Below are 21,399 nucleotides of genomic sequence, written 5' to 3'. Positions count from 1 at the left end.
GGGTTCCCCTCGCCCTTCTCCTGGGTGGGTGCACAAGTGCTACCCCACCATCATTCCTCTGTGCCCGTTTACTCACACGCCTCCCCGCGGAGTTAGTGTCATAATGTGGGTCCCTCATGACCAGTTGGGACTAGGTGTGGTCATTCTCACTGACTGACTCTGACCAGCCCATAACACCATCAATCAGGGTCAGGGTTCCTCTAAATCACTGTGGCCGCAGCGCCCCAACACCCAAGCAGGGCTAGCAGTGGAGGTGTGAGTCCATCTACTCTGGATCCCAAGATAGCTATGCTTACAGAAGAGTGCCACCTTGTGGTGACACAGGTCGGTACACCTCCAGGAGACTGGCTGGTGGACCCTGCTGGGTTTTGCTCCCTTGCTAAGACTAAGTATTTGTCCAGGTTCCAAGGAGTGAACAAGTCCCCAAGACACTAGAGGGTGTGTTGCCACACACACCTGTGCACCCACGAGCAGGAGGCCATTCAGCAAGCAGGAAGGAGAGGAAAACACCAATTTTAAAGAGTTTTGCCATGTGGTTGGAAAAATGGCACCAGGATTCCAGGGTCAGAGAGCTTCTTGGTGAGTTCAGATGTTCCGGGAAAGATGAATGGGTACTGGCTGATGTAATCTGGTCTTACTACACCTTGACACAATGTCATTCATTCTTTGAACACAGCCCAGTGCTGGAGTCAAGCCAGCGTGTCCAGGAGCTACGGCACATGGGGACAAAGCCCGGATGTAACGGCAGCTGACACGCAGTACGTGCTGTAGTGAACCAGCCAACATAGACTTCCAGGTAGGACGAGCACTGTGAGCGACTAGCAGAGAATCAGGGGCCTCAGGAAAGTCCTTTCCGAGGAGGTGACACCAATTAAAATCCAAAGGGTGTTGGGGACAGGACAGGCAGGGCACAGGGGATGTGTCCTAGAGGATGGGTGCATCTAAAGGGCTGGAGATGGAGAGAGCCATGGCTGGAGGGTGCATGCAGGGTGCAGGGGAAATGGTCCAGGAGGATTTGGTTTTTATCCCCAGGCCAAAAGGAAGCCATTAAAGACCTGAAGGAGCAGGTCACATGACCCATTGTGAATTTGGTGTGGGGAGCCAGGTGCCCAGAGCAGCTGGTTCTGGCTGGAGCTCCAGGGGTCATGGAAGGAGCAGGGCACCAGGGAGTGGCGAGGTGGAGAGCTGTCTGGGGTGCTTGGGAAGTGCATGTGTCCGCTCTGCATAGAGTGCGGGGTCTGCACATCTGTGGCTCAAAGCACAGAAGCAGACGGGGGCAAGAGGGGGGCCTGGCTGTGTGTGCCTGGGTGGAGGGCAGAGAAGGGGAGAACCCACCTCGGGAGCTCCATGCTACAGAGGGGGGTGGGGAAGGAAGAGGGAACCAGGAGCCCCAGAGAGAGTGCTGGGGGGGGCCCTGGGCCAGTCACGGAGGGGGTGAGGAGGCACCACGCTCTGCCTCCAAACAGGCCGGATGGGCTCCATGGGCTCCACCTGCTGTGACCCACCCTCCCCAGGGTTATGAGGAGTGTACCACGGGGATAGTACTTCAGCCACCCGACTCCAGGGCCACCAGCATTTACAACTGGAGGCACACCAGTAAGGACAAAGATGAGTGGGTCCCCAGGAGGGGGATCCCCAGGAGGAGGATCAGACACTTTGCAAACACAGTCACATAGGCCGAGTGGTGCCTGAGAGGCCTCCTCCCTCCTCCCCGTCGTCCTCCTAGTCCCATCTCCTTCCTAACTAGGCTTTGAGCCTCGATGCTCTCAGCAGAACAGTGGCATCCGGCTTACTCCAGAGCAGCAGGGAACACGGCCACTCGACTCCTCTAACTGACTTGGAAGTGAGAGCAAGCAACATGTTTCACCCAGAAGGGAACCGACTTCAAGGCTTGATTTCACTGGAACTGCACAAGACTGGAAATTCTAGTTTTCATTCCTAGCCACACACAAAATAGGATGAAGTGCAGTTAATAACAGGAGTCCGACAATTTCATTCTGGGGGAAAAAAACAGAACTCTGGGGAAAAAGATCACTGATACTCAACTCAAGTGTACACACACACTTCTCTCTTTTTTTCTTTTGAGGTGGGGTCTCATGCTGACAGGCTGGCCCTGAACTCACAATTCTGCTTCAGCCTCCAGGATAGCTGGGACTAAAGTGTGTGCCACCACACTGGCCACCGACACTTGTAAAAGGTCATGGTCATTGTGACTGGCTACTTTTTATATAAGGGGTTGCTAAAAAAAAAAAAAGTATGTGGGGGGGAGATGTGGAAACAATATATATATCATGGGGGTAAGAATTTAAATTGTATGCTTTAAAATTCTTTAGTTGATAAACTTTATGTGATATCATTCCATCTATTTTACACACTCCCTTATCAGCCTACAATATAGATCAGAATTTAGTTGATGATCTATGATCGACTTACACTGGTAAATCAGTAAATTGCAGATTTACTAAGAAAGATTGGATAGCATGGTTTGTGCTATCAAAATGGAATTTGGTCACAGCAATCAATGGCTATCCCGGTCTTCAATCACAGCGACTTGTTTTTATGCTTTCATTTTAACATATATTCTGACCCAAATAAGGGAAACTCAACAGATACTATTCACTTGGAAAGATAATTTGGCTATTATTGCAGATCCACATTAATAAATATCACAAAATAGAAAATATTAAAGATAACATTGTTCAAACTCTTTGGCAAATCCATGATCCAGGGAAATATCTGTGCTTAAAACTTTTTGAAAAATGTGGAAATCTGTGGAAAGTAGAACTTATGAAATTAAAAATTTACCATAAAATATGAAATAGGTATGGAGAAGTCACTTGTGACTCTTAATAGAAGAAACACTTCTAAAACCTCCAATAAGTTTCCTTCTGGAGATTTCAAAGTATCTTCTAAAGCAATTAAAATCCCAATGTTTACATTTGAATTTAATGGAAATCCAACTCTATCCATTAGCAAATATGATGTTCATTCTCCCTGAAGATAGAAGCTAGTGAGAGATTACTGGAGGTGACAACAGAGAATTTAGAGTGAACTATTTTGAAAAGGAGAGGCTGTTACACTTTGGCCAGTGCCACACAGATAGAGTGTGACCTCCTATGTTCCTCCAGTGCCTCGTTGTCCAATCTCCTGGGGGACACAGTGTTCCCATTAGGAATTTCAGAGTGTTGAAAGCGTACTGGATACTGAAGCTGAAAGCATGCCCTTTTTGGACAGCAGGCCCAAGGCTGCCCGCTGTGCATATTCTAGGCCTCCTGGGGCACAGCATTCCCAACACATGAGAACTCAGCAGCACTGAGGCTGGAAATGCCTCTCGGGCTAACCCTGGAGGTGTCGTGGGGCAGCCGTTGGGCCACCGACTCAAGCTTGTCTTGTATGAGCTGAGAACAGAGGAGAGGGGCTGCAGGTCAAGGAGTGGGCCTCTGCCCTGGAAGAAGGTGTGTGCAGTTGGCACACAGACCCGGGACAGGGCTTCAGCTCACATTTACACTGACATCTCACCTGTTTGGCTGAGGTAGTAGTAACCAAAGTTCACTACATAAGAGCCACGTGACTGTAGCCACTTGACAGGCTGACCTGTGTCCACTCCCGTCCCAGCTGAATGAGTTCAGGATTATTTAGCAAAAAATTCCAAATAAAGCCCTGCTGGGTTGGCTGGACCCAGAGGATCCAGCACTGGCACACACCTGCCTTTGGCGTCCCTCCACTCACCATCTGGTCCAGGTGGTCCGGCAGGCCCGGGGGCTCCTGGGAGACCGGGCTTTCCGTCAGCTCCGGGTGGGCCAGGGTAGAATGCAGGGATGCCAGGTTCTCCTTGGAAGCCTTTGGGTCCCATCTCCCCTGGGAGGCCTCTCTTCTCATCTGAAACCCACAGCATCAATCAATGTCACAGAATAGGGCGGCACGAGGTTCCTGGTGTTTAGGGGCTGCGCTGATATTTATGTCCACAGACCACCAGCAGGTGCAGCGGGGTTCACAGTCTAGTCAATGAAGTAAAGGTGGATGCCACCTTTAAAATGTCTTTAAAAACGTCCCCTCTTCTCCCTCCAACAATGGCCTTTGATTGTACCAACTTTCGGTGCCACAGTTCTGCACAACTCCTGTGCGCCTTCCAACCAGCTGATGGGACCAGGCTAGTTCCCAGTTGGTGGCACAGTCTAACGCAGCTGGGGGTTACTGTCACCTGCGTGAGGTTCCACACAGACATCACAACAGGCTGGCGTGGCTCGTGCCTGAGGAGCACCCACTCGTCTCAGGTGTCCCTGCTCACAGGGGCTAAGGCACTTGAATCTGAGGTCTGATGCCACAAGGCCCCTTACCTTCATCTCCAAAGGACAGGCCAGGGGGTCCTGTGGGCCCAGGGTCTCCTGGCTCACCACGGCTTCCTGGCTCCCCATGAGGTCCTGGGAATCCTGGGTCACCTCTGGCACCTAGAACACGGACAAGTCCCCGGGTAGGGTGAGCCTGTTGTGTGCAGACTGCAGCAGGCAGCACCTTCTCACTGGAACATATCTGCTGACTATTCTGAACACAGAGGAGGTTCACATGTTTGGGAACTAGGGGCTTCTGGGTTTGAGGGTCTCATTCACGATCCAATGGGGGGATCTATGGGGGGAATTCCTGTCATTATGAACAGCGCAGGGGTGCCGAATGCTGAAAGGGCGCTTGGAGTTTTCAAAGGTGGGGAAGGTTCTTTTGAAGGAAGACTCTGATACTGAGGGATCACAGGGAATAAAAGGACAGAGGCGGAGGTCACTTGGAGCGCAGCCTGAGTGTGGGAGCCCGAGTGGCGTCCACCAGAGCCCATGACTCCATGGCCCCATGGCCCCTGCGGAGACCTGCTGCAGCCCACTTCTACAGGTGAGAGAAGGGCGCCCAGAAAGGACAACAGCCACACTGTGCGCCCAGCTCCACTGCACTCGGCCAGACAGGGCTGGGCTGAGGGATGTTGGGGACAGGCTAGTGGGAAGTTAGGGGAAAGAGCTGAGCCCAAAGCTCCATGGAAGGCAGAAGTGACGGGCAGCGATCCCCACAGCGCACCAGGCTCCAGAGGGGAGGCCCAGGGGCTGGCTCCTCTCCCAGCCTCTGCACCCTCAAGGCTTCCTTCGGGGCTGGCAGGTGGATGACAGGTGGACTTCCATCCCTACTGAACAATTGCTGAGCAGCATCCCTGTGTTCTCTAGCTGGCCCTCAGCAACCTTTTACCACCTACGTGTTTTTATAATTAGGAGAGAACAGAGGAGAAAACCACATTTTGTCACACACTATTAGTAATTTGGGGAAAAGCCATCACTCTGCATATGATCTTCCATTTTTTTTAACCTTAAAACATTTTTTCTTAAAGTGGGATGAGGATTGGAGGCCCTCTTGAGCTGTGGGTGGGAGTGATTGAATTCCTTGCCTGTCCCTCTGCTTGTTACATATGGCACTCAGGAGAGTCACGTGGCTTCCCCGAGCTTCAATTTTTCCCTCAGAAAGATGGAGCTGAGAGTCACCCCAGCTCACAGGGCCATTGGGAGGGGTGAACAGATTGACAGGTGCAATCAGAACCACCTAGAAGAGTTGCTAGGCACACCGCGCACGCTCCAAAGAGTCCCCATTGTCACAGTAGCAGAGCGTCTGAGAAGACGGCCTGTTTTAGCTACTTGGAATCCTTTCCTTCAGCACAAACCCCTCTCCTTTCTGCATTTCCACAAGCCCATGCAAGGCGGCCTTGTAACGACACCACCCCACCCCGGAGGACTCTCTCCAGAGGTAACCTTCTGCTCTGCCACTCTGGAATGCAGCTCAGTCACATTCCAGCTACCAAAAGCCAGGAGCATCTTCCCGTGGAGAAGAGGGCAGTGGAGGCATTTCTACATCTGCATGTGAGCAAAACTGAATTTCCAACCATCCATCTGTCCGCCTGACCGCCAGGCACACAGAGTAGGGTGGGGGAACTGAATGGGTCCTGAGCTCTCAGTCAGCCATATTCTTGATAATGCAAAAGATCATGTTAACAGTGATTTAAAAATCAAGTGCCCAAGGCCTCAAAAGCAATGTTTTCATTTTATCAAGATCACAGATCCTGGGCTGGGGTTGTGGTCAGAGGTAGAGCGCTCGCCTGGTATGTGCGAGGCACTGGGTTTGATCCTCAGTACCACATAAAAAAATAAAGATATTGTGTTTACCTATAACTAAAAAAAGAAAAAAGATGACGAATCCTCAATCAAGTCTAGCCAGCCGTGTGTGCCGTCTCGGGCTTTGTGTTTATAGACACCTTAGATACTGTGGGTGGGAAGGTGGGTCACAGGTGCTGAGCGCAGTCCTCACAGCAGGCTCATGGGTGGCTCCAGGCCCACAGAGATACGTCTCCAGGGTGCTCACCAGCCCTGGGGGGCAGCTGCTGTCGGATTTCCTGAGTGATATTCTAGACAGTAAAAGCAGAACCTGTGCGTCACGTACACCCCTGGAAGGCAGCGAGGCCCGTCAGGCAGACAGAGGCTGGTTCCTGTGATACTCCCGAGCCCTGCGGGAAGCGGCGCCCCAGGCTGTGTCTGAAGCTGCGTTCTCAACACTTTGGTTTTTGCTTGGAAAATCTGTCTTAAAATTTCATGACTCTGTGTCTTTGGCAGAAGGAAGTATCCGTGTGATGCTAAATCATTCTGGGGAAGTTTTCCTACCAACCTTTAGCCAGGGAAGGATGAGGCGAGTAGGCAGGTGGTCCTGGGGGACCCTGGTCACCTGCTTCCCCCTGGAGAGAGAACAGGAGAGAGTGAGAAGGGGCTTCTGGGCTTCCATAACTACACGTTTCCCAAGAATCAAGGCGGAGATGGAGTCAGGTGGGCAGGGCGACTATTCTGACCAGTCCACCCACAGCCTGTCCCTGCGGCCACATCTCTGCTGCGTGGTGGTGAAGTCCGGTGCCCCACTGCCAGCCAATGCACCAGAGGGAACAGTACAGGCACGTGCCAATTTCACTGTGAGACACTAACAGAACACCAGCAGTGGCCAGGGGACGGTGTGTCCCACAGGCCAGACCACCACAGTGTGTGGTGACATCTGGGCATCCAGGGACGGGGAGTGGGGAGGGGTTGTGGCAGCACCTGAGGTCCTCTCTCACCAGATACAGGTCAGAGGGAAGACCCAGCTCACCCCACTGGTCCTCAGAATTAGCCAGGCGACCTGTACCCTCCCCCAGAGCCAGGGGCCCTGTGCCGTGTTGTGACTACAAAACCCCCCTCCCCACAGCCCTGCTGGACCTCTCTCTCCTGGGGCAGCCTGGGTGGCCCTGTATGGCATATGGCACCCTGACCCTGGGCAAGGAGTCCATGTGGCTAATGAGCGGCCACGGGTCTCCTCCGTCCAGGGCTGGGCACTGCGTGTTCCCCATCTGTTTAGGGTGGGTGCCTCCTTCTCCAGTGGCGGGCGGGACCTCATCAGAGGAAAGGCTGAAGAGGACTCACCTTGGGTCCTCGGGGCCCATCCGTGCCCTGGTAGCCATCCAGCCCTCGGCTTCCCTGCGGAGAGAGGCTTGCTTTTTATTTTGATCTAACATATAACTTTAAAACGTGACCATGGCTTCATGATCATAGCTAGAAAAATTAACAGTGATCAGTCGAACTCCCTGACTATCCAGTGTATTCCATTTCCCCGGAGTTTAGATCCAGAAATACCTTTTTAAAGTTCTTTGTTTAAACCAGGAGCCAAAGTCCAAATTTGGCATTTGGCTGCCGGGTTCTCAGTTCTCTTTTAGCTCATAAGTTTTTTCTCCCCTTTCCCCCTTCCTTTCTTTCTTTAAAGTATCTTTTTGTTGTTGCTGTTGTGGGAAAACCTGGGCCATGGTGCTGCCAATGTCCCCGTTGCTCTGGGTGATGCTGTGGGTGCTCGGGTCTGCCTCCCTTCCTGCGTTCTTCTCCCCTGGTCACTAGGGCTGGGGGCTGGTCAGTCCAGGAGCTGCTCAGAGGAGGCCAGCTCTTTCTTGTGCGCTGGGTACCAGGGGGCCAGGAGCCCCACGCTAGTGATCTTGTGACTGAACAGTGGGCTCCGGTGTTGATGCCAATCCAGCTGCTAGAATCTTCCCAAGACGGGATTTGAACATTAGTCCTTAACACCAAATACAAGTATTAAAATCTCTTGAGAATTCTCCTCTTTGTTAAAAAAAAAAAAATGACTCTAATGTTGCTTCCTAATTCTCTTGAATATCTACCAAAGGAAGAAGTTCACCGTGGTGGTCGCATCACGGGGTCACAGGATGGATCAGAGCTTCCTGGAGTCGAGATGTCATTCCTCATTACAGGCTTCCTCTGGTACAGTCCCCGACCCCAGGACAGTGCAGCCTGAGGCCCTGAGGACTTGATGGGACTCTTTCACAGGAGATTCGAATCTCTGCAGCCGTGTTGCTGGGTGCTCCAGGAGAGGCGGACCGTCTGCTTCCCACTGCAGACCTGCGGTTCCCGCCGGGAGGACTCACACGAGGTGGAGCTGAGGCTCCGAAAGCGGTCAGTTTCATGATTTTCAAGGGCAGAATAACCCACATTAGGGAAAGTCATTAGGCAGAAGTCCTCAGGGACTGGCGGAAACAAGCTCCTGAAGGAATTCGTTATGACAGGCCTCTTCCAAAGAGACCCTGATGCTCCGGTAAACTGCCTCCCGCAGTCTAAACAGGCTCAGTGGGCGCCTTCCCAGGTCGGCGGCCCAGGGAGCGTGGGTTAGGCCAGAGGGAACTCACAGGGCCCCAGGAGGTGTGTCCACCCCCGTCAGTCTGAAGGCCAGCGGACTGTGGTGCGGAACCGCAGGCGGCAGTAGCTGGAGAGCCGGGATGACGCTCTTGAGTGTGTACCTGGTGAGCTGGTGCCCTGCTGCCCACGGTGGGAAAAGGGACATCCTGGACTCCCAGACAGTTCTGATCCAGGTCTCATGGTCCTGCTGACGTGAGGCCGTGAGGGGGCTTCTGCCAACACTACCGGCAGCTGTCATTGGCTGGTGTCCCTCCAGGGTCTCAGGTCCTGGTGAGCGCTTTTTAGGATAACTCTAGTGTGAAAAGCCTTTACTCAGTTACTAAGTTTGCCATAGAAAAAGGAGGGAGACCATCTCGAATTGCTCAGAAAAGTTAACACAACCCGGAAAAGTCAACTTCTCCCATCCCCTGGAGAAGGTTCAGACTAACCAAAGCTCTGTGATGGCAGTGGGGGTTGATGGCTTTGGTGTCATGCAGGGAGCCCACATCTTCCCAGAATGCATTTCTCCCTTGGTCCCCTGCTTTGATGCGTGGTATTTGTTAGCGTCCACTGCTGTTCCTTGGAGTGGCTTCTGGCTTCTTGCTCTTTGTTATTGCATAAGACCAAACCATGAACACAAGATCAGGGTGACCTGGGGAGGCGCGAGTGCTGCATAGACACCCGGCCACCTGGCCTGCAGTACAGCCTCTATATACATTTTTACAGCCGAGTAAACTATTCCTATAATCCACTTAGCCACAGACGTCTGCATCTTACCATGTCACAGCAACTGCAGAGAGGAAGCAGGAAGGGTGGTCGGCCTTCCTCATGCCTGACCATGCAGGTGGCCAGGGCCTGCTGGGCCTCTTATGGCTCATGGACTTCTGGGTTCTAGGGGCAGCTATGTCAAATCACCTTTTGAAACAACTCAATTCCTATGTGTTGGGTGCAGAAGAACCGATCATAACTGTGATTTCACTAGCATGTGGTAGGCAACCTGGGAACTGGCAGTGACCTCTGAAGACAGGGGTGGGCAGGGTGGGAGACTGTCGAATATGGAGGCCTGCTTTGGCCTCCGTCTCTTTGCCAGCCTCGTCCCTTGCAGCCCTTTGGCTGTAAGCTGACCTTTGGTCCTGTGGTTGGCTGTAGCATGGACAGCTGTTGCCCTGGAGTGAATGAATACTGAAAGTAAATAGAGAAACTAGCTCTATATGTTCTTTCTCGTATGATCTAGTGTTTACGATTTTAAACCTGGTCCAGAATCATAGTACATTTTTCACATAACATTTCCCCCTGAAAACCTGCCTACCAAACACATGATAAAAATAACTGTTTGGGTTATCATTGAACATAAAACATCAAAGTGTGTGTTGATCTATAAAAAATATATCAACCTCGGGGACTGAGCTGACAGCCTTCCTAAGAGTGACAATGATGATGTAGAAGGGTATGAGGTCCAGGGAGGCAGCCAAGCAATGAAAGTCTTGGGGGAGGGATCAGTGGGAAGAACTGAGAGGCTGATTTGCAAGAAAAACCCCAAGAAAAATGGCAAAAATCTAAGTTTTGTGAGTGAAAGGCTTATTTATGCTACTGTCAATGCAGGGAAAGATGCTGCCTCTGGGGCCCACGTTCTTTTCTGCAATGCCGTGCTTATTTGAAGGGCCTTTGTAAGAGATCTCAGGTCTAGAGCAGACTGTTTGACGCAGCAAACTTACTTTCTGTCCTGGGGATCCTTTCTCTCCATCGAAGCCAGAAGGACCCTGGGTTGAACAGAAAACAACGATTAACAGCTCAGAACACGAAACAGAAATTTCTCGAGGTTGATATTTTGGTACTTGAGGAGGATCAAAACAACCAAATTCCACACCGAGAACAAACCACCAAATATAATTCTCCCTGCTTCAGAAGGGGTGGGGTTGTGCAGAGATCTGACCATGGTAAGACGGGAAAAGGAACAGAGTCACCACTTAGAGGAGCAAGCTGCCCTTCCTATGAGAGGTTCCCAAACCACCTGGAGTCCTGTTTTCTAAAGGGGAGGTCATGCTGGCAACACCTTCACCCAATGCACCACTTCTGCTGCTTAAGGAAACAGGGAAGAACCCACAGAGGTGGCACAGTGAATACAGAAGACTCCTGTACCCAGTGTTCCGCAAGTCTCTTCTTACTCAGAGACCAAGTCTTCTTCATGGTAACGACTGCCAGATAACCAGCAATCCTTCTCTTCTCACTGGGCCAGGACTCTGACCACACTTCCCTACCTGTGACTGAACCTGCAGGCGGCCAGGGGCTTTCAGGATGCTGCTCTGAAGGTGGTATCCACACCTCCTGCAGGATCCTCTACCAGGGACATTCTTTCTTCTTCTTTTTCTTTTTTTTGGCGGGGGCGGGGGGGTACTGGGGATTGAACCCCAGGGGGGCTTAACCACTGAAACATATCCTCAGTCCTTACATTTATTTTTTAAATTTTGAGACAGGGTCTTGCTAAGTGCTTAGGATCTCACTAAGTTGCTAGGGCTGGTCTCGAATCTGAGGTCCTCCTGTCTCAGGCTCCTAGCTGCTAGGATCGCAGGCCTGCACACAGCACCAGTGACTTTGTCTTTTGTAGTGCTGGGATGGAACGCATGCTGGGCAAGCACCTACCACTGAATTCCATTCCCTGTTATATTTGTTTTGAGATAGGGTCTTTGATGAGTTGCCCAGGCTAGCCTTGAACTTGTGGTCCTCCTGCCTCACTTCCCCAGTAACTGAGATCACAGGTATGTGCCACCACACCTGGCACTAGGGACATTCTCATTGTACTCCTGGGGCAATCAGAAATCAATCTGTGTTCCACACACTACATTTTTGGTTATCAAAGACTAGATGAGCCTAAAATGAGCACAATGTCTGGGTTTGGTCCCCTCCCTCCAGGTGGGGTGCACAGTTTCAGCAGCTCCAGTGTTGGGTGAAGGTGAAGGGTGGCTGGGGGGTGAGGGGCTGCAGAGATGACCGTCCTGGAGCAGGGTGTCCAGGGAGGAGGCCGTGTGGGGGGGGCATCAGAACAATGGTAACACACTGCGCTTTCTGCTCACTTTTCTTTTTCTTCCTTTTTTTAAAAAAATATTTTTTAGCTACACATGGACACAGTATCTTTATTTTGTTTATTCATTTGTTATGTGGTGCTGAGGATTAAACCCAGTGCCACACATGTGCGAGGCAAGTGCTCTGCTACTGAGCCACAACCCCAGTCCCTGCTCACTTTTCTTATGAGCCTAAAACTGCTCTAGAAAAATAAAGTCTATTCAAAAAGCCAAATAGATAGACATTCTCAGTTATAAAACTCAGCTCACCCGTGGTCCTGAAAAGCCGACGATGCCTTCCTCTCCCTTCACGGAGATGCCCTAAGAGAGAGCAGAGTAGCATGAAGGGCTGCCCTTCCCAGCCCCAGTGCCCCATATCCTCCATGACATGAGGGTGCTGGGAAAGCCCCCCAGTGTGCCTGGATGACACGAGGTAGGCTGGTAGGATGAGCGAGAGGGCAGAGACCCCTCACCCAGACGGAGGCCAGCCCACCACGTCCCAGCCCCACCTGCAGCCCACACATCTGCCTTAGAACTTCAAATAAGGCTGACTGGCCAGGGCTTGTCATGCAAAAGGAGGGCGCTCTAAAAACATTCTCTGGAAAACCAGAGTGTGACGATAAATACTCCCTCCTTGCCTAGACAAGCTGAAGCCAACCCCAGAGCACAGGGCTGTCAAGACCGGCTCACTCCACCTGTCATCAGGAGCCCGGGACCTAAGGGAGAAGGGCACTGGCCACCGAGCCGGCCACCGAGCTTACCTTTATGCCCGGCTCCCCTTGGCTCCCCTTTTCGCCCTGCAGAGAGTGTGAAGAAGAAGAAATACACATTGATTTGTGAACAGCAATATCTGACATGTGATCAGGAATATGAAGTAAAGAGTCTTTAGTAAGACTTTAAACCATTACTACAAATGAACTGTAGCCACTGATTCCCCGAGTTTGCAGCTTCAAAAATCAAATGGAAACAAAAAGTGTTAGTTTAGATTTTTTTTTAAAAAAATGTTTTTTGGTTGTGGATGGACACAACATTTTATTTATTTATTTATTTTGCGTGGTGCTGAGGATCCAACCCAGTGCCTCACACGGGCAAGTGCTCTGCCACCAAGCCCTCGTCCCAGCCCCACTGTTCTAGACTTTTACAAGATAAATCGCATCATGTGTGGTTCCCGACACGACTGAAAGGTGGTCTCTCTCCCATCCATGAGGTTTCCTCGGTCACTCACGAGTTACAGGTGTCTCAGCATCTGTGCCAGTGTCACCCTCCACGCCTCAGTGGTGCAGTGGGTGGGACACTCAGGGAGGAGCCCCAGGATGGCATTCGTTTGAATGAGGCAGGACCAGGAAGGTCCCCGAGGAAAAGATGTGCTTGGGACATGTTAAAAGCTCAAGCAAAAGTGGCTTTAGGAAGCAGCACTGATTTTGTTTCACTCTTTTTGACTGGTGAGGTCCTTGGTCCCTGGGTCGCCTGACACTTGGGCTCCTGTAGCTCAGACTGCCCCCCTGCAGGCCGGCTTGGAACCCACCCCCTCTTCTTGGACGGTTGAGCCCCTCAGCTTGGCGTGGACCTGCCTGGTCCCTCCTCTGCAGTTGGGTCTAACTGCACACAGACCTGCCCACCACCTCCAGGCCACGTTTGTCAGTGGTCACTTATAAGTGCCCGGGGCCACAGCTGGCTAGATTGGTTCCTTCCTGCAGTCATGGCCCTGCTTGCCAATCTCACCTCTGACCCAGGACCCAGACCTCCTCACGTTGAGAGGGAGTTGGGGACTAACCCCTTGCACGGGGCCTCCTTGCTCGCTCCAGCTTCCTGGCCGCAGTGAGCCCATCTCCCCCTGACCCAGACAGGCAGGCCCAGAGAGTCCTGCCTGAGCCAGGGCACCAGGGAGGGCAGAGTGCAGCTCCATTCCAGAACTGGAGTGTGCTTTTAGTCCCACAAGATGCTAACAGAAGTAAAGGGAAAGCACCGTAAACTGATTCAAAAGAAAAGGTGCTTCAGCCGAGCTAAGGAGAAAGGAGGTTTCATTGGTGTCATATGACCTTTTGCTCAGATGGATCTGTGATCCTGGCTTTGAATCATGCTATGGCCATCAGCCTGCGTCTACATCCCACACCTAAGGAGAGACCTGTTTCCTCAGGGGGTTCTCATGTGGCTTTGCATCCGCAATCGTTTGAGATGCAGGGTGAAGCTGTTTCTCTGTGGGCCTGGTAACTGCCTGGGCGCCTCAAGGGCATTGGGAGGGCCTGGCGGCGAGGCCTTCCCTACGTGGGAAGGGACTGAATGCAGTTGGGGGAAGTTGCCTTTCCCCCTCTCTTTTTCTCTGGTGCCACTGGGAAAGCAGTCACCCTCTTTACCTTGTACTGATCTGGGTGGATGGTCGTCCTGGTGGGCCCCACGATGGGGTGGAGGGTGTCTGACGGGATCCCGTTGGGTCCTGGGAGTCCTACGTCGCCCTGAGTGTTCAGCAAGGGAAGTCATTGTGAATTGAAAGAAGAGCCGGAAGCTTGAACAGCAGTACAACCCACCACAACACTGCTTTTGATTTTTGCGTGTTGCCACCTGTATACCTACTTTTCAGTACAATGATCCTAAAATAAAATGATCACAACAGCATAATCCTAAAATGAAATTCTTTTTGTCCCACTTTCACAAGTAGTTGTTTGGCATCTATGCATCAGAACTGCGTGGACTGTCAGGTTGCGGACTGCATTCCCATCTCTGGAATTCCCTTCTTGTGATGAACTTCTGCACATGGAAACTACTAGGTCTGAGGGATAACGTCTTGAGGGCTCCTGATGTCAGCCACTACTGCTTGCCAAGACGACCCCAAGATATAAGAAATGCCTGAAAAATGGAAGTCTAGTCCAGTCTTACCACTACCTCACCAGCTAAGGGTGTTTTTATGTGATAAAAAACTGTCTCAAATAAATCTATCATCTCAAGTTTGAGCCTAGTGATCACCAATAGAAACACCAGCAAACTGAAATGCTGTATCAGCTGTCAAGAGCAGCACCCTACAATGAATTCTGAACATCCACTAACGTGTCTTTTAAATACTGAAAACTGTCCCTCTCCTTGGTCTACTGGGACCTTGGTATTGTCACTAGTGATCTGAATCAGCCCTCTGTAAGTTACAGACATTCAGTTCATTTCCACTGTATCTAATGACCATTCTCTCCTTCCATTAATGATTTCTTCCCATATTTCTCCTCTTTTATTTTAATATTGGCATATATTTCAGCATGTGGGAAGCAGTCCCATTTTGTTTGCTCTATTTTTGTGTGTTTGGAAATTTAATGTTTTTCCTTTGAGACTTCTTTCATGCTCTTCATGCAAAGACCCACGTCTTCACGTCTGAGCAGCACTTAGTTCCACTCAGTGGCAGCTCAGCCCAAAGCAGAATGGAGACAGAGTGGCCCTGCTCACACAGCCAGGACCCAGGTGAGTGCCCTGGGCATGGGGGGCGGCTCGGGGGTGTGGGCGCCTGCTCTCCTCTGAGCCCAGGAGTCCTTGAATCTTAGCACTATCAGGAATGATAAAAGCCATAGGGTCCTTGCTCCTGCCTTTGAGGCCAGCAAGCGCCACTGTCACCTGCCCCTGAGATGGTGCCATGTCCCCTCTGGTCCTTGACTGAGTCCCCTTAGCCACCCTGGGTTTCCACTGTTAGAAGACACATTCACTAAATGCCTTTGCTTTCCAGTTGGGCACAGTCTGGGGTCACAGCACTGTGTCAGAGGCCTAGGCCAACCTGGACAGCTTGTGTCATGACTCACTCATCTGTGACCACCCTGAGAACTGGCCCTAGACGGTGGTCGCCTCCCATGTGGCGGATCACCTCCCGTCTCCCTGTCAACCTCGGTAACTGATGGTGATGCAGCTGTGCAAATCTCCCAGGGTGGCTTACCTTTTCACCCTTCTGTCCGTAGAAGCCCAGTCCTCTGTTGCCCTGGAAAGATCAATGGCTTTTGTGAGTCTTTAAGTCAATAATCACAGTGAAATAAACTCTGTTTTTAGAAGAAGAAACCCAAAACCTGCCTATGTGCACGGCACTGAGCCACGGGACTTGCAGAGGACTCGGGCTGCGGCTCCCAGGGGCCGACTGACTGTCAGGTCCTCTGACTGGGCCTCAGGGATCGGAGCTGAGGCTGGCGGCACCTTTGGACCCTCTCTCGGAGCCCACTGCCTCTCCAGGGGAGACCAGCCCCTTCATTCCCTCCATTCCCTATTTGAAGGTCACTCTTTTTCCCATTTTGATAAAAATCATTCTCATTTCATATAAGCATTTCCTATCTTTTTAGGGGATTTAAAATCACTCTAAATGTAATGGTTAAGGTGACTCTTAGTGTTGGCCAACTTTCACCCTCCTTTGCCCAAGAGGCAGAAATCGGGCCCTGAGCCAGCCCCAAAGTGGAGCAGCCTGGTGGGGAACCGGCCCACCCCGGTGTGGGAGCGGAAACGTGAGAGGCTGCCCAGAGTCCCCACACAGAGAGACCAGCTCTCTCCTGTCCCTCCCAAACAGCTGTGCCTCATTCCCAGGGTCTCCATGTTCCCACAGTGAGAAGGGTCATGCGGAGCCCTCTCCGGTCTTCCTCTCTGCAGTCTACCGTCCACCCCCTCCCATGCCCAGAGCTTTTCTGAAAATGAAAACCAAGCCTTTAATTAATTTTCGCTCTTTGCTTCTTTCCCACCTGGCCGGGAGCTGAAATCAAAGCACAGAAAAGCAGCCTGGCTAGATCAGAAGGCCATTTGAGTACCCTGCGGTCTTCTCTGCCTCCTGGGCTGGCTGTCAAAGTCACCAGGAAGTGACTTGGCTGGGTGAGAATTTGGGTCCCCACAGTCCTCTCTGCCTCCTGGGCTGGCTGTCAAAGTCACCAGGAAGTGACCTGGCTGGGGTGAGGATTTGGGTCCCATGGTCCTCTCTGCCTCCTGGCTGGCTGTCAAAGTCTCCAGGATGTGAGGTGGTGGGGTGAAGAGGGCTGCCTGTCTGCTGTGGCCAGTGCAGATCTAGGCCTGCTGGGCTGGTGGCTGCTGCTTCTCTGGCCACCCCACCAGCTTCTGCTGCCGCTGCTCTTGGCCTGGGGCCTCCCACCCTGCTCTTGGCCCGGCAGGCAGGCGAGTCCAGCAGCTCAGTGAGCACCAGCCGCAGCCAAGTCTTGTCAGAGGTGATGGGAGATTGGGGGGCAGGAGGGGGTGTGGCTGTTGTGTCACCAGGTGACATGGAAACGGGACTTCAGGTGGAGCTGGCATGGGACAGTGAGGGACGGCAGGCCCTTGTCTGGAGGGGAGGCAGTGGTGGCTCCTGGAGGTCCCCCACAGTGCCAGTGGGGGTCTCTGATGGGGCGAGTCTGACCAACGCTTCCCTCATCACCCTGGTCAGTGAGGAGGCTCGCCCAGCTCTCCCAGGTCAATGAACCCTGGCTCTGTTCTCCACGCTTCTGACAAACCACCTAGTTGGTTGTGCTTCTACCAACTTAAAATCCTGTTGTGAGGAACACAGGATGGCAAGGGCTCCGCTGACCTGGGTAGCACTGGGCACATACGTCCCTAGAGCCCACTCAGACTCCAGAGACAAGCGTCCCCGGCCTCCCACAGTGCACATGGCTACGACCTTCCCACTCCCCCAAATCAGCCCTGAAGACAACTTGAGCTGCCCCTAGGCTGTACTGTGGCATGATTGCTGACCCATAGCCATCAGGGTGACTTTCATAGGGTATCAGGAATGTGCTGACCAACCAGCACACAACAGACCATTCACATTCTTCACCTGCGGAACCGTCCCAGGACTCCTGCTGCCCCACAGGATCTGTGCTCACAGTTGAACCTAGAGTCTTACAAACCTGCGTATTTACTTTTATCATAATCTAAACAGTAATAGTTGTCAACCAAGTGTCTTATGGCGAACACACCCACAACCTGAGCCCTCCCTTGTCCTGGTCCCCAAAAACTTACTGGCTGTCCTTTGGGTCCAGGGGGTCCGGGTGGTCCCTGCACAAATAAAAAGACATCTGTGAACTGGTTTCTTTATCCTAGGACCCAAACAACCTTTGCTGGGAGCTATGTTCATAAGAGTGACTCTTCCCAAACATCCTCATCTCCTTTTCTCCCAGTCTCTGCCAGGGAGCATCTCGACGCTCGTCTTTGGCTGGAGGACGGTTTCCTGTGAGAAGGTCTCCTTCACTGCAGGAAACCTCCCCTTGTCTGGTGTCTTACTGAGTGTCTTACTGCTAAAAGACCAGGACGTGGGAAAGTCGGAGACCCCTCGGGGTGGCCAGATGTCCTGTGGGCCCCACGTGCAGCAGCCTCCTGGCTGTCTTACCTGAGCTGCAGGAGGGAGTAATGTTGACCCCCACTCAGAGGGCCACGGCCATTTGGCTAATGACATCCAGCATCCTGCCTCTGTGATGGCCATGGCCAGGTGTGACAGACCTTCCGCACCAGGCATGGCCCGGGAGGAGCCCATCTCCTCTTTAGTGACCTGTGGGACTTTGGTCCACTTTGCCCACAGATGACAGGTCCTTTGTTACATGGTAGGCATGGGGCTGGGAGAATTTATGTGCCAACGGAAGGACACCGATGGGAACCAGGTCCAAATCATCTGACATGGTCGGCAATGAACCAGAGGCCACAGACTTTGAGTCCTTATTCTTAAACCTCAACAGTAGCAAAACATATGCAAAAAATGCCCTGCTCTGTGTTGGTGACTTCTAAGGTGACAGGTGCTGCAGGATCCATGAAGCATTTCTCTATGGGCATTTCAACAAGTGGCCTCTGGGGGTGACTGGACAGAGGACTGGGTGGGAGCCTGCAAGAGGTACTTACCGGTCTTCCAGGGGCTCCAACTGGACCCATGGGCCCTATAGGTCCAGGGCGGCCAGGAGGACCCTGTGAACAACAAGAGGGTGTTTTGAAGAGACCAGCTGTGTGTGGAGGCTGGACGTTCTTAGAGCTGTGCTTGGAATCCTCTCTAATAAAAACAAAATTTACCTGGAATCCGACCAGTCCAGGCTCCCCAGGTTCACCCTGTTTGAGAGGAAATGATGTTTCACTGTTCAGCACTGTTACATTGTTTCATATCACTACAGAGCTAGAGCACATAGCTGGAGGGTGCAGGACTCAGGGACCGCCACTCCCCGGACAGCCCAGGGCGTGGGGTACAGGCAAAGAGCACACCTATGATTACTGCAAGGTGGAAAGTGTCCCATCAGAAATGACTTTTAAATTCCTCCCAATTCATCCCAAAAGTCATTTAAATGACTCTTAAATTCATCTTCCATTCTCCTGTGAATCCTTTCACGGGGCCCCTCTTACACTCCTTCACTTGGTACTGAACTCTGCTCAAAATTTACATGGGATGGGCTCATTCCGTCTACCCTCCTGGGCACACGTACCCTGTATTTGTCGCGGTCCTCTTTAGACAGTGCATAAGGTTCACCTTTCTGTCCTTTGGGTCCTTGGGGCCCCTAAATTAGCAGATATATCATAAAAAGAGAAAAACAAGTCTGTTAACACTGAGTGTAGCTCTAGTAATCTGTGCCATCAAGCTGTGGATTCTGGAGTCTAAATGTCCCCTGGTGTACAGGTCACTCGAGCACCAGCCCTGTATCCAGTACCTCCTGATGGTCCCTGTGGTCTATGCAGGTGACTCTGAGTACCGGCCCTATGTCCAGCATGGTATCTTTCCTCAGAGTTAAAATGGAAGTACTTTCTTGAATTTAACTTATTTTAAAAAATCCAAACGAGTCCTCTCTATGCTCACCCTCCGGCACGCCATCTTTGGGATACTCGGGCTTCTTTTGGCATTAGTGTCCTAACGATATTAATGCACATAGGTTCCAGGCCTATTTGCAGGAGAGAGGCTGCGTTATCTCTACAACTAGTATTGTATCCAACATAGACAGTGTGGCACACATGTGTGTATGCACAAACATCTTTAACACCTACATATGCAGGCAACATTTCAAAGTGATAGGTGTGTTTCTTGGTCATGAAATATATTTCAGAATAGAGTGGAAAATGGCGCGTAGCTTGTTGAAAAGCTGAACCACATACACAGGAAGCCAGTGAGGGCCTGAAGGCAGATGGTGCGGCGCTTCTTTTGATTGGCTTCAGGATGAAGACTGGCAAAGCCCATTCACAACTTCCTCCTACTTTAAAAGGTCTTAAAAAAATTCTTAAAAATGTTTTGAATTTGTAAGATTTTCACAGTAAAAAGGAGAAATACAGGGCTGGGGATGTGGCTCAAGCGGTAGCGCGCTCGCCTGGCACGTGCGCGGCGCTGGGTTCGATCCTCAGCACCACATACAAACAAAGATGTTGTGTCCGCTGAAAACTAAAAAATAAATATTAAAAAAATCAAAAAAAAAAAAAAAAAAAAAAAAGGAGAAATACCCTACTGAAAAAATACTTCAGGGTTCTTGGCAAGAATCCTGAAAAATGAATGAGGCCACAAAATGGACAATTCCGTGAAGCTCCTCCCCTGGGAAACCAAGCCTGGTCCCGTCTGCCACACGGCAAAGAGCTACAGACACAACCGTCCTGCCATCATGAAAGGTCCTGGAGGCTCACAGGGAACTCCCCAAGCCCACGTGTTTAACTTAGCTTGCTGCTACACTGTCATTCACGTGAGCCGGAACATGGAGAGAATGGAGTGATGCGGGCGGGACGTCATGGACCAGGCCAACCGTCTCATCCAAGATTAAGAGAAATATGGACAGTGAAGTTCCTCCAACCCAGGACAACTGGGCCTCGGCGGGGGGCGGGGGGCAAGAAAACACGGGCGGGAAAGGAAGTGATGCGTCCATCTGGCCACAGGAGCGGGAGTCTCCCCGGGTTCCAAAAGGCAAGGTTTGGGGGTTTTCTCAGAGTTTCTCGAAGGGTGGCCAGCACAGGCCCTCTGGCTGAGCCTGGAAAGGGAGCTCAGGCCACCTTCCCCCCTGAGTATCCGCCACCCAGGCTTCCAGGCCAAGCAGGTTGGACCACCATGCTCATACTCACGGGGGAGCCGGGAAATCCCGCGGGGCCGGAGGGTCCTTGTGGGCCTGTGTCTCCCCTGGTCCCATTGCAGCCGTCATAGCCAGGCCGGCCCCGGGGCCCGCCTTGGCCCGGGTGTCCCTGGGAAAGAGAATCGTGCGTGAGACCGGTAGCCTGCACGTGGGTTTCTGGTTTGCATGTAATAAAATAGATGTAAATATTCTCACAAGCCCTGTCCCTTCACGAGTCCAAGCATGTCAAGTGTTCTGAGGCCTGAGCGGGGCACACCACCTGGCCAACGGGAAAGCTAGAGAGGGTCGTGCTAACTCTGTGAACATCTCCATCTCAGTTACCTGATTTCAACAATGTAGAGGGGTGGGGTCAATGATCTACCACTTACAAGCTATGTGACCACAACCTATTACACAATTTCTTTAAATCATGAATATACTTTGTGATTTCTTTTGAGCTTCAGACTTTTTGATAATAAGCCAAACACTGACATTCCAGAGTGACTTTTGAGCCCATTAGGATTCCTTTCAGATTTACTTAAAAAATTTGGAAACTTTCAAGATCGGTGAATAAACCCCGTAGGTACGTGCCTTGTGCTCTGAACAGCACTGAGCCATATAATGAGAGAGTGGGGCTTTTCT

The 21,399-nt window shown here is 51.6% G+C and overlaps 1 protein-coding gene across 1 annotated transcript in view; it reads right to left on the bottom strand.

Annotated features, from left to right (window-relative positions):
- Nucleotides 1-21,399, bottom strand: part of Col4a2 (collagen type IV alpha 2 chain) — a 151,457-nt gene that overhangs the window by 33,700 nt on the left and 96,358 nt on the right. Inside the window, exons 7-20 of the mRNA XM_027938844.3 lie at nt 20,771-20,887; nt 19,165-19,236; nt 18,761-18,796; nt 18,596-18,658; nt 17,726-17,761; nt 15,681-15,722; nt 14,131-14,229; nt 12,538-12,573; nt 12,047-12,097; nt 10,433-10,477; nt 7,464-7,517; nt 6,685-6,751; nt 4,338-4,448; nt 3,730-3,879 (exon numbers count right to left, since the gene is read on the bottom strand). Of these exons, the coding sequence (XP_027794645.2) occupies nt 3,730-3,879; nt 4,338-4,448; nt 6,685-6,751; nt 7,464-7,517; nt 10,433-10,477; nt 12,047-12,097; nt 12,538-12,573; nt 14,131-14,229; nt 15,681-15,722; nt 17,726-17,761; nt 18,596-18,658; nt 18,761-18,796; nt 19,165-19,236; nt 20,771-20,887 (979 nt within the window). The remainder of the gene's footprint in view (nt 1-3,729; nt 3,880-4,337; nt 4,449-6,684; nt 6,752-7,463; nt 7,518-10,432; nt 10,478-12,046; nt 12,098-12,537; nt 12,574-14,130; nt 14,230-15,680; nt 15,723-17,725; nt 17,762-18,595; nt 18,659-18,760; nt 18,797-19,164; nt 19,237-20,770; nt 20,888-21,399) is intronic.

The sequence above is a fragment of the Marmota flaviventris genome, chromosome 4 (genome assembly GCF_047511675.1).
Source record: "Marmota flaviventris isolate mMarFla1 chromosome 4, mMarFla1.hap1, whole genome shotgun sequence".
Lineage (NCBI taxonomy): Eukaryota > Metazoa > Chordata > Mammalia > Rodentia > Sciuridae > Marmota > Marmota flaviventris.
This window is presented reverse-complemented; position numbering and strand designations above follow the sequence as displayed.